This window comes from Desmodus rotundus, chromosome 4, assembly GCF_022682495.2.
Source record: "Desmodus rotundus isolate HL8 chromosome 4, HLdesRot8A.1, whole genome shotgun sequence".
NCBI classification, from domain to species: domain Eukaryota; kingdom Metazoa; phylum Chordata; class Mammalia; order Chiroptera; family Phyllostomidae; genus Desmodus; species Desmodus rotundus.
In genome coordinates this window covers 116,519,967-116,531,996 of record NC_071390.1, presented here as the reverse complement: position 1 = coordinate 116,531,996, position 12,030 = coordinate 116,519,967, and the positions used below count along the sequence as shown (strand labels likewise).

Sequence of the window (12,030 nt, the reverse complement as noted above, 5' to 3'; positions counted from 1 at the left end):
AAATAAGGTCGACAACCTTTAACCAGAGTCGAGAAAAAAAAGAGAGAAGACCCAAATAAACAAAAATGAAAGAGGAGAAGTAACAGCTGACACCAAAGAAATACAAAGGATTGTAAGAAAATATTACAAACAACTGTAAGCCAACAAATTGGACAACTTTGATGAAGTAGATAAATTCCTAGAAGCATACAATCTTCCAAAACTAAATCAGGAAGAATAATAAAATCTGAATAGACTGATTAAAACTAATGAAACTGAAGCAGTAATTAAAAAATTCCCAACAAACAAAAGTCCTGGACCAGTTGGCTTCACAGGTACGTTTTACTAAACATTAAAGAAAAACTTATACCTGACCTCAAACTATTCCAAAAAATTCAAGAAGAGTGAAGACTCCCAATCTCATTTAAGAGGCCAACATTATCCTAATTCCAAAACCAGATAAAGAAACTACAAAGAAAGAAAATCATAAGCCAATATCACTGATGAACATAGATTCTGAAATCCTTAACAAAATATTAGCAAATCAGATCCAGCAATACATTAAAAAGATCATACGCCATAATCAAGTGGGTTTTATTCTGGGGATGCAAGGTTGGTATAGTGTCCACAAATTAATAAATGTGATATACCGCCTAAACAAAATGAAGGATAAAAAGCGCATGATCATATCAATAGATGCAGTAAAAGCATTAAATAACCCCCAGTGCCTATTTATGGTAAAAAAACTCTCAGCTAAGTGGGAATAGAGGGAACATACCTCAACAAAATAGAGACCATATATGACAGACCCACAACCAGCATCATACTAGTGGGCAAAAACTAAAAGTGTTTTCCTTAAGATTGAGAACAACACAAGGATGTCTGCTTTCACCACTGTTATTCAACATAGTACTGGAAGTCCTAGCTACAGCAATCAGACGAAGAAGAAATAAAAGGCATCAAAATTGAAAAGGAATAAAACTGTCATTATTTGCAAGTGACGAGATACTGTACATAGAGAACCCTAAACGTTCCACTAAAAGAACTACTAGAACTGATTCATGAATTCAGTCAAGTAACAGGATGCAAAATAAATATCCAGAAACTAGTTGCATTTTATACACTATCAGCACTTGTTGGCATTGCAATAATGAACTGTCAGCAAGGGACCCTAAGAAAGCAATTCCATTTACAAGTGCATTAAAAAAATACCTAGGAATAAATTTAACAAGGATGTTAAAGAAAATTATAAGACACTAAAAGAAACTGAAGAATACAAATAACTGGAAGCATATACCATATCTATGGATAGAAAGAATTAACATCATTAAAATATCCATGTTACCTAAAGCAATCTATTATTCAGCACAATTTCTATCAAGATACCAATGGCATATTTCACAGAACTAGAATAAATACTTCAAAAGTTTATATGGAACCATAAAGGACCCAAATAGCAGCAATAATCCTGAGAAAGAAGAACAAAGTTGAAGGAATCATGCTACCTAATATCAAACTATACTATGAGTCCATAGTTATCAAAACAGCATGGTAGTGGCATAAAAACAGACATTGATCAATGAAACAGAATAGAGAGCCCAGAAATAAACCCACACCTTTATACTCAATATTTGACAAAGGAGGAAAAAACATGCAATGCGCTAAAGATAGTCTGTTCATTAATGGTGTTGGAAAATTGGACAGATCACCTTCTTACACCATACAAAAGAATAAACTAAAAATGGATTAAAGACTTAAATGTTAGACTTGAAACCATAAAAATCATAGAAGAAAACATAGGCAGTAAAATCTCAGACATTTCTCATAGCAAAATTTTTTCTGATAGATCTCCTTAGGCAAGGGAAACAAAAGAAAAAATAAACAAATGGGACTACATCAAACTAAAAAGTTTTTGCACAGTAAAGGAAATCATCAACAAAATGAAAAAGACAACCCAGTAAATGGGAGAACATGTTTGCTAATAATACGTCTGATAAGGGGTTAATACTCACAGTTTATTAAGAACTTATAAAACTCAACACCAAAAAAAATTCAATTTTAAAATGGTCAAAAGGCCTGAATAACACTTCTCCAAAGAGGACATAACAGGTGACCAATAGACATATGAAAAGATTGTCAATGCCACTAATCATCAGAGAAATGCAAATTAAAACCATAATGAGATATCACCTCACACCTGTCAGAATGACTATCAGCAGTAAATCGGTAAGTAATCAAGTGTTGCCAAGGATGTGGAGAAAAGGGAACCCTTGTGCACTGTTGGTGGGAATGCAAATTGGTACAGCCATTAAAAATGGGCCTGCCTTGTGACCCAGTGATTCTGAGTCACATTCAAATAATATAGTCAAAGAAACCCAAAACACTGATTTGAAAGAATATATGTACCCTTATCTTCATTGCAGTGTTATTTACAATAGCCAAGATTTGGAAGCAGCCCAAGTGTCCGTCAGTAGATGAATGGATAAAAAAGCTGTGGTACATTTACGCAATGGGATACTACTTGGCTATAAAAATGTAGGAAATCTTACCTTTTGTGACAGTGTGAATGGACCTGGAGAGTATTATGTTAAGTGAAATAAGCCAGTCAGAGAAAGACAAGTACCATATGATTTCACCTGTGTGTGGAATCTAATGAACAAAATTAACTAACCAGTAAGATAAATAGAAACAGACTCATAGATACAGAGAACAGACTAACAGCTGTCAGAGGAGAAGGAGATTACTTATTGCTGTTACTTTCAATACATTTGAGCAGGAGGAAGTCAATATGTGAATACTTTATTGAGTATTTGGAAATTTATTGTGTATGAAAAGTATCTAAGCTCAGCAATATTTGGCTGTAAGTTGGACACTGTGGAAGAATAATTGCTTGAGACCTTATATATACAGAATAGCCTTTTCTTATAGTTGATATATATGTTACTGTAAAGCCAGAAGGATTGTATGTATAAATATAAATGATAATCTTTGCTAAAAAGAAGATTTATTACTTATAATATGAATCAAAAATATTTTTCTCTTTTTAGTGATGCAATATGGGAAAGGCAAATCATGTTATTACAGGTTCCTGACCAAAGGACAACAGTGGATTTGGCTTCAAACTCATTATTATATCACTTATCATCAGTGGAATTCAAGACCAGAGTTTATTGTTTGTACTCACACTGTAGTAAGGTAAATTCTTTTATAAAATTTCTGAACTATAGCAACATCCATGATGATATTAATAGTGAATTTTGTATGTATAACTTGTTAATGAACTACAAAATAGTTTTCCTCATTTTTGACACACTTTAATATATTATTAAATTTACTTACATACATTATATAGCAATATATATAGATATATAATTCTCGCCATAAATTTTATGGTTGGAGTAGAAGTTGTAACTGTATTTTATGTACCACAGTTAATCATGTAAAAGGAGAACTGGAGTACACAAGCATACTCTTTCTTTATTTAATTTCTCTTAAGAACTGTGCAGTTACACATTATTTACATTAGATACTTAGAAGAATGCAATTCAAGTTAAGGTGTTACACACTGTATCCTAATTGTAAATATGTAGTACCTTTGTGAAGCACATGGAAAATAGCCTAGAATGAGTTATGAGCTAGTAACACTGACAAACACTGAATGCGTGCAGATCTGCGGTATTTTAAATGAATGACCAAACACTAAAATTCTATTTTTTTTAATTTGTAGTTACGCAGAAGTTAGGGCTGAAAGACGACGAGAACTTGGCATTGAAGAATCTCTTCCTGAAACAGCTGCTGACAAAGTATGTAGCTTACAGTTTAAATGAAATTATTTCATTTCTTTTCCATGAAAAACTCAATAAGTTATAGGTAATTTAATTTATATGAAAAATAATTTTCACATAAATTATTTTTCATATATTTTATTTTCTCACTTGCAACAGGGTTAAATTTTAAACTAAAACTTTTTCTGCTTCTAGAAAATATTTGAAGGGTCAGCGCTTACCAGGTGGTTCATTTGGTTTGAGAGCCATCCTGAACTCCAAAGCGTCATGGGTTTGATTCCTGGGTAGGGCACATCCCCAGCTTTCGGGTTACATCCCCCGTTGGGGCACATAGGGGAGGCAACCAATCGATGTTTCTCTCTCACATCAGTGTTTCTGTCTCTCTTTCTCCCCTTTCTTCTCTCTCTAAAATCAGTAAAAACATGTCTTTAGGTGAGGATTAAAAAAAAAAGATTTGAAGGGTTTGCTTTTTAGTGGTAATCAGATGAGAGGCATGTGTGGTCTCAGATTTAAACTAACACTTATTTATTGCCCACAGTATTGTAGGCTACGGATAGTTTCTTTATATGAATTATAAAACAACTTTGACACCTCAGACATCCTTTTCTGGTAGGCAGTATATCCCCACTTGGAAAATATTGAAACTGAGGCTTTTAGAGATGGGTTGCCTCCCCTAAGAACACATGGCTGGGAAGTTATAGTCAGAATTTGAACTCTGGTTTCTTTTATCATTATATCATGTAGAAGTGTAGTATATTAGCTACCTGTGGCTATATAACAAAACTTAATGATATAAAATAACACAGTTATTAACTCATAGTTTCTGTGGTTAAGAATCCAGGCAGTTTAGTTGGGACCTCTGGTTCTGAATTGGTTATGAGGCTGCAGTCAAGGTGTCAGTCAGCTCAGGTTCTCTTACAAGGCTGTAATCAAGGTGTCAGTGGGGGCCCCAGTTATCTCAAGGATCAGCTGGGTTAGAATCTCACCTTGGTGAGCTTGGTTTCCAGGCTCACCTTGGTTGATGGAAGGATCTGATTCCTCACATACATTTGGACTAAGGGCCTTGATTCCTTGCTGACTGGTAGCTACTATTCACCCTCACTTCCTTTCCTGGTGGCCCTTTCCATCAGAGCAAGTATGCAAGAAGATCCAGAGAGAGAAAATTCAGCAAAATGAAAGTCAGAGTGTTTTATAACCTAATCATAGAGGTGATATCATGTCTCTTCTGTACACAAGAAGGAAATCACCAGGTCAGCCTACAGTCATGGGGAGGAGTTATAAGGGTGTGACTACCAGGAGGTGTAGGCATCATCATAAGGCATGTCAGAGGTTCTCCAGCACAGGTATTTTTGACCTGAAGAAAATAAGTGGAATGAAAAAGTCAAGAATTTATATAAAAAGTGTGTTAAATAGGCAGCCTGCCAGGGGATAATATGGGGGATTATCCTTCACATTCAGTAAACTTCATTAACTACCTTGGGTGTGCCAGGAAGTACTGAACATGGCTCATGGATCTAACGTGAAAGAATGTTTCACTCACCACCAAGCCCTTATTACATGAAATGTTAAAGGGACTTATCTAAGACAAGAAGATGATCAAAAATACGAACAGTAAAATGGCAAAGTACACACAACTGTCAACAGCCGAACCTGAAAAAACAAAAATGAACTACTCAAACCACCAGAACAAGAACGGGTTCACAGAAATAGAGATCACATGGAGGGTTATCAGCTGGGAGGGGGAGAGAGAGAAGGGGGGGAAAGTATAAGGAATAAGAAGCATAAATGTAGGTACAAAATAGACAGGGAGGTTAAGAATAGTATGGGAAATGGAGAAGCCAAAGAACTTATATGTATGACCCATGGACATGAACTAAAGAGGGGAATGATGGTGTGAGGTGGGGTACAGGGTGGATGGGGAGAAAAATACGGGACAACTGTAACAGCATGATCAATAAAATATATTTTAAAAAAAACTTTGTATACACAGAGGAAGAAGATCCAGTGTATTTTAATAAAAGAAGTTTTCTGAGAAAAGTGCTTAAATCTAGGGTTTCTGAAATGAGGACCATTATAGAAACTGAAGTAATACAGATTGTTACCCCATGCCTCTTCTTTTTCCCTCATGCCAGTGTTCAAGCCTCGCAAATTCAACTAGCCCTACTTCCGAACTATATTCCAGCTGTCTCTCACCATGTTTACTGGTATCACCACGTTCATTGGGAGTTTAGGGAAGAGGTCCATTTAAGATATATTTTTGAGAAACTTCAATGTGTGGGTGGATTTAAAGTCATGAGTCTAAATTTGATCAACCAGGGAAGGATATAGAGAGAGATGACAACCAAGTACTAAGCATTAGTGTTGGGTCACTCCAGCAGTAAGAGGTGCGGGAGACAAGGATGAACCAATCACAGAGGAGATACGGGGAAATAGCCAGTAAGGTAGGAATAAAACTGGAAAGCTAAATTGTCCTAGAAGGTGTAGGGATTGAATGACTGAGGTGGAGTAGAGGAAAAGTTTGGAGATGAGGAGTTACTAAAAAGCAGAGAGGCCAGGCAGGACAGGCTATTGGGTGAATCATCCATATGGATTTTGAAATTTTGTAGAAAGATCAGAGTTAGGATGAAGAGGAAGATTTTGAGCAGCCAAAGATGCTTAGTCTATAAATTAAAGTGACCTCTTTATTGTGTTGTTTTCTTTTTTTACACTTTCTTTGTTGTTTTAATGTGATAAAATATGCTTAACGAAATTTACCATTTTAACCAATTTTAAGTGTACAGTTCAAGTGCCATTAAGTACATTCACGCTGGTGTGCAGCCATCACCACCATGCATTACCAAAACCTTTTTATCTTTCCAACTGAAACTCCATGTCCCTACCCATTAAACCATACTCTCCATTCCTTCTTCCCTCAAGTCCCTGACTGCCACCGTCTACTATCTGACTCTATTAATTTAACTCCTGTAAGTACTGCATACAAGTGCAGTCGTATAGTAATTGCCCTCTTATGACTCACTTATTTGACGTGGCATAATGTTCTCAAGGTTTATCTATCTTGTAGCATGTGACAGAATTTTCTGAATAATATTTCATTGTGTGTATACTCCAAATTTTTGTTACCCACTCATCCATCATTGGACACTGGGGTTGCCTGTATCCTTTGGCGGTTTTGAACAATGCTGCTATGAATATGGGTGTACATATTTGAGCCCCTGCTTTCAATTTTTTGAGTAGTACCCAGATTTGGAATTGTTGGGTTATGTGCTAATTCTGTTTAATTTTTAAGCAACCATCGTACTGTTTTCCATAGTAGCTGCATTAGTTTACATTTCCATCAGCAGTGCACAAGAGTTCCAATCTCTTCATATTCTCACCAGCACTAGTTGTTTTCTGTGGCTTTTTCTTATAATAGTGATTTGGATGGATATGAAGTAGAATGGCACTGTGGTTTTGATTTGTATTTCCCTAATGAGCATCTATCTATTCATGTGCGTATTGGCCATTTGTATACTTTCTTTGGAGAAATGTCTACAAGACCATTACTGGTTTTTTTACTGGATTGTTCAGGGGGGTTTGCTGTTGAATTGTAGGAGTCCTTTTTATGTTCTTGGTACTAATTTCTTACTGGACGTATGATTTGCAAATGTTTTGTCTCCATGGTTGGCCTTTCCACTCTGATACACTGCCCTCTGATGCTCTTTTGTTGCTTGTGCATTTAATGTCATGTCCAAGATATCATTGACCAATTCAGTGTCAGAAAGCTTTTCTCCTTCTAAAAGTTTTATAGTTTTTAGCTCTTATGTTTAGGTCTGATCCATTTTGACCTAGTTTTTGGTCAAAACCTCTTACCATATAGTATATGGTAAGTGTCCACCTTTATTCTTTTGCATGTGTTGTTTCTTTAAATCAAGAATGAAGCCAAAACCTTCTGTCTATAAAAATAAATTTTCATTTCTTTACCTAATATGTACACAGATATCATTGCCTTGCTATGGGTAAAAACTGATTTTGGTTAAGAGGGGTTCGTAAGCAATATTGATAATTTGGGATCTCTGAATTGGATCATAGCAAAATGTTTATTTTACTCTTTTCTCCTTAGAGCCAAGATTCTGGGTCTGATAATCGTATAAACACAGTCAGTCTCAAGGAAGCATTGGAAAGGTTTGATCACAGCCCAACCCCTTCTGCTTCCTCCCGGAGTTCAAGAAAATCATCTCACACCGCAATCTCAGACCCTTCTTGTGAGTACCCTAGCTTGACAGCAGACTCCTTTAAAGGGAGTGTTTCTCGATTGTGCTACTGGTATCAGCATTTTTAATCAAATGCTACTTTAAAATAAGTTTTGCATTTTTGAGATATATTTAACTTTTCAGTAAGAGGCACATTGCTCACATTTAGCAAAGAATTAAGTTTATGATGTAGCCTATAAAATATATAGGTAATAATGTTGATATTGTTGTTTTTAATCATCTGTCAAAAAGAAAACAAAACTACTTATTTCTTTTATTTATTTTACTGGTAGAGCCAGTAGGTGTTCTTTCAGTTTGGTTTTGAAAATTTTTTTAAAGAGTGTTATCTTTATAAAGACTTGCATAATTCTCATTAAATTAGTAACTTTTTTTTTTAAGAGTAACTTTTATTTCTCAGGGTATTAAAATTGTATGTATTGCTGTTTTCTTCTTTAACAAATGTTTTATTTTATTGTGGAAAGAACACGTAAAATGAGGTCTGCTCTCCCAATTTAAGTGCACATTACTGTTGACTGTAGGTATCATGTTGTACCGCAGAGCTCTAGAGCTTATTTGTTGTGCTTCACTGTAACTTCTGTCCTTTGGTCAGTAACTCTCCACTTCCCCCTCTGCCCAGCCATTGGCAGTCATCATTCTGTTTGATTCAACAAATTTGACTATTTTACACCCCTCAGATCATGAAGTCAGGTACTCTTGTGTTTCTGTCACTGGCTTAATTCACTTAGCCTGATGTCCTCAAGGTTCATCCAGTTGTGACGTGTTGTAGAATTTCCTTCTTTTTAAAGATTAAGAAGACTAGTATTCCTTTATATATACAGGGGATTTTTGTATTATTATTTATTAATTATGGTATTATTTTCCATACAAACAAGTGCAAACTTACTTTTGCCCACCACTGCATATACCACATTTTGTTTATCCATTCGTCTGTCAATGGACCTTTAGCTTGTTACAACATCTTGGCTGTTGTGAATAGTGCTTCAGCGAACATAGGAGTGTTCATATCTCTTCAAGACCCTAATTTCAGTTCTTTTGTGTAAATACTCTGAAGTGGAATTACTGGATCCTATATGGTAGTTCTGTTTTTAATTTTTTGTAAAACCTATATGCTGTTTTCCACAGTGGTGGCGGCACTGTTTTGTATCCCTACTAACAGTGTACAAGAGTTCCAGTTCCTTCACATTCTTGCAAACACTTGTTTTTTGTTTTTTTGATAATAGCCATCCTGGCAGGTATGAGGTGGTAGCTTTTTTTTTTTTTTTTTTTATTGATTATTCTATTATAGTTGTCCCATTCTCCCCCCCCACTCCACTCCATCCTGCCCACCCCCTCCCTCCCACATTCCCCCCCCCATAGTTCATGTCCATGGGTCATACTTATAAGTTCTTTGGCTTCTACATTTCCTACACTATTTTTACCCTCCCCCTGTCTATTTTCCACCTATCATCTATGCTACTTATTCTCTGTACCTTTACCCCCCTCTCCCCCTCCCACTCCCTTATTGACAACCCTGTTCTAGTTGTTTGCCTAGTTTGCTCTCGTTTTTGTTTTATGTGTGGTCATTAATAACTGTGAGTTTGCTGTCATTTTTACTGTTCCTATTTTTGATCTTCTTTTTCTTAGGTAACTCCCTTTAACATTTCATATAATAAGGGCTTGGTGATGATGAGCTTCTTTAACTTGACCTTATCTGAGAAGCACTTTATCTTCCCTTCCATTCTAAATGATAGCTTTGCTGGATACAGTAATCTTGGATGTAGGTCCTTGCGTTTAATCTTGGGTAATGTAATTATGATGTGCCTTGGTGTGTTCCTCCTTGGGTCCAGCTTCTTTGGGACTCTCTGAGCTTCCTGGACTTCCCGGAAGTCTATTTCCTTTGCCAGATTAGGGAAGTTCTCTTTCATTATTTGTTCAAATAAGTTTTCAATTTTTTGTTCTTCCTCTTCTCCTTCTGGCACCCCTATAATTTGGATGTTGGAACGTTTCGAGATGTCCTGGAGGTTCCTAAGCCTCTCGTCTTTTTTCTGAGTTCTTGTTTCTTCATTCTTTTCTGGTTGGATGTTTCTTTCTTCCTTCTGGTCCACACCGTTGATTTGAGTCCCAGTTTCCTTCTCATCACTATTGGTTCCCTGTACATTTTCCTTTGTTTCTCTTAGCATAGGCTTCATTTTTTCATCTGTTTTTTGAACAGATTCAACCAAGTCTGTGAGCATGTTGATAACCAGTGCTTTGAACTGTGCATCCGATAGGTTGGCTATCTCTTCCTCGCTTAGTTGTATTTTTTCTGGAGCTTTGAAGTGTTCTGTCATTTGGGCCATTTTTTTGTTTGTTTGTTTGTTTGTCTTGGTGCGTCTATTACTTTAAGGGGCGGAGCCTTAGGTGTTCACCGGGGCGGGGTAATGCTGGTCGCTGTGCTGTGATGCTGTACATGGGGGAGGGGCCGAGTGGGAGCAATGGCGCCCGCCTCACTCTCCTCCAGATTTCAATCTTTCACTCCGCTACCCACAATCAAACTGGGCCACTCTGGTGCTGGTTCCCGAGTAAGTGGGCCTGTGCACACTTTAGGCCCCTGTGGGTCTCTCCAACGACCTCTCCCGTGAGGCTGGGAGTCTCTCCTGCTGCCGCCCCAACCCCCACGGGCGCTTTCAATCAGAGGCTGGAGGCTTTATTTCCCCCGAGCTGGAGCCCTGGGTTGCGTGGTCTGTTTCGCTCCCCGCCGTTCGTCCAGTTTATCTGTGGGCGAATGTGGTGCCACAGGGTGCTACCCGCTGCTCTGCCTGCCCCATTCTCCGCCACTCTGAGTCTGGCCCTCTGGGTTTATCTGTGCAAATGTGGGGCCGCAGGGTCTGCTAGTGCTCGGACTGCCTGCGCCATTTGTCCCACACTCCGCCAGTCTCAGTCCCGCCACAGCCACGCGAGTCCTCTCCACCCCGGTGCCCGTCTCCGCCCCTCCTACCAGTCTGGATGAATGTTTATTTTCTATTTCCTTGGTGTCGGTCCCCCTTGCTGTTCGATTCTCTGTCAGTTCTGGTTGTGCGAGGAGGCGCAATGTGTCTACCTACGCCGCCATCTTGGTTCTCCAAGGTGATATCTTAATGTTTTGATTTGCATTTCCCTGATGATTGGTGGTGACGAGCATTTATTCATATATCAGTTGGTTCTTTGTATGTCTTCAAAAGAAATGTCTATTCAAATTTTTAGGTCATGTTTCAGTTGAATTACTAATATTTTTTTCTGTTGAGTTGTAGAAGTCGTAATCATTAATATATTTGATGATAAAAGTTTTTCTATTTCCAACTGTTCTTTGTCCTTAAAAAAGCTGTAATTAAAATAAATTGTCTGACTGTTTTAGACGTCACTTTTATTGATTCAATTTAGAAAAAGACTCAAACCTTATTTATATTCACTGAAATGCATTTTAAGATTCATTTTTGAAAACTACATTTTGTAAAATATTAATAGTGTCCTGTTTTTGTTGACTACTTTCAGCAACACCAACGAAGATCCCAACGGATACCAGCACTCCTCCCAGACAGCATTTACCAGCTCATGACAAGATGGCACAAAGGAGGTCATCATTTAGTAGTCAGGTAAGCTCTTTAGTTAGTGTTCTTCTGAATAAAGGAGATTTATTAAAGGGAAAAGATCATCTAAATCTTTAGAAATTTATTGATTCATTATCCCTTTTTATAAAATTAAAATAGTTGTTGGTGTATGACATTCAAGCTCTTTCTTTTTTTGTAAAGTAGTTGTCAAACATGTCAACCCTATAATTATTTTTCAAGTAAAATGTTAGATTTTATTTTTAAGTTATGAGAAGCTGATAATTAGATCTGTTCTGTGTCTGAGTTTAAATGTCAGTGATGTTCAGTCCAGTCAGCTTTTATTGAGCACCCATGCAAGGTAATACGGCAGATGCCTTGGAAGATAAAAACATAAATAGGGAACATTGTAGATGGGGAGACATTCCTGTACTGAGCTTAAAAAGTGTGAGGCAAATTATAATTGCTATAAAG

General features: G+C 37.1%; 1 protein-coding gene across 9 annotated transcripts in view; it reads left to right on the top strand.

Annotated features, from left to right (window-relative positions):
* Positions 1-12,030, top strand: part of CLOCK (clock circadian regulator) — a 125,044-nt gene that overhangs the window by 88,919 nt on the left and 24,095 nt on the right. For all 9 annotated transcript variants that reach the window (XM_071221280.1, XM_071221279.1, XM_053923297.1 and 6 more), the window contains 4 exons: positions 3,027-3,174; positions 3,707-3,782; positions 7,864-8,005; positions 11,504-11,604. In XM_071221280.1, coding sequence (XP_071077381.1) covers positions 3,027-3,174; positions 3,707-3,782; positions 7,864-8,005; positions 11,504-11,604 — 467 coding nt within the window. The remainder of the gene's footprint in view (positions 1-3,026; positions 3,175-3,706; positions 3,783-7,863; positions 8,006-11,503; positions 11,605-12,030) is intronic.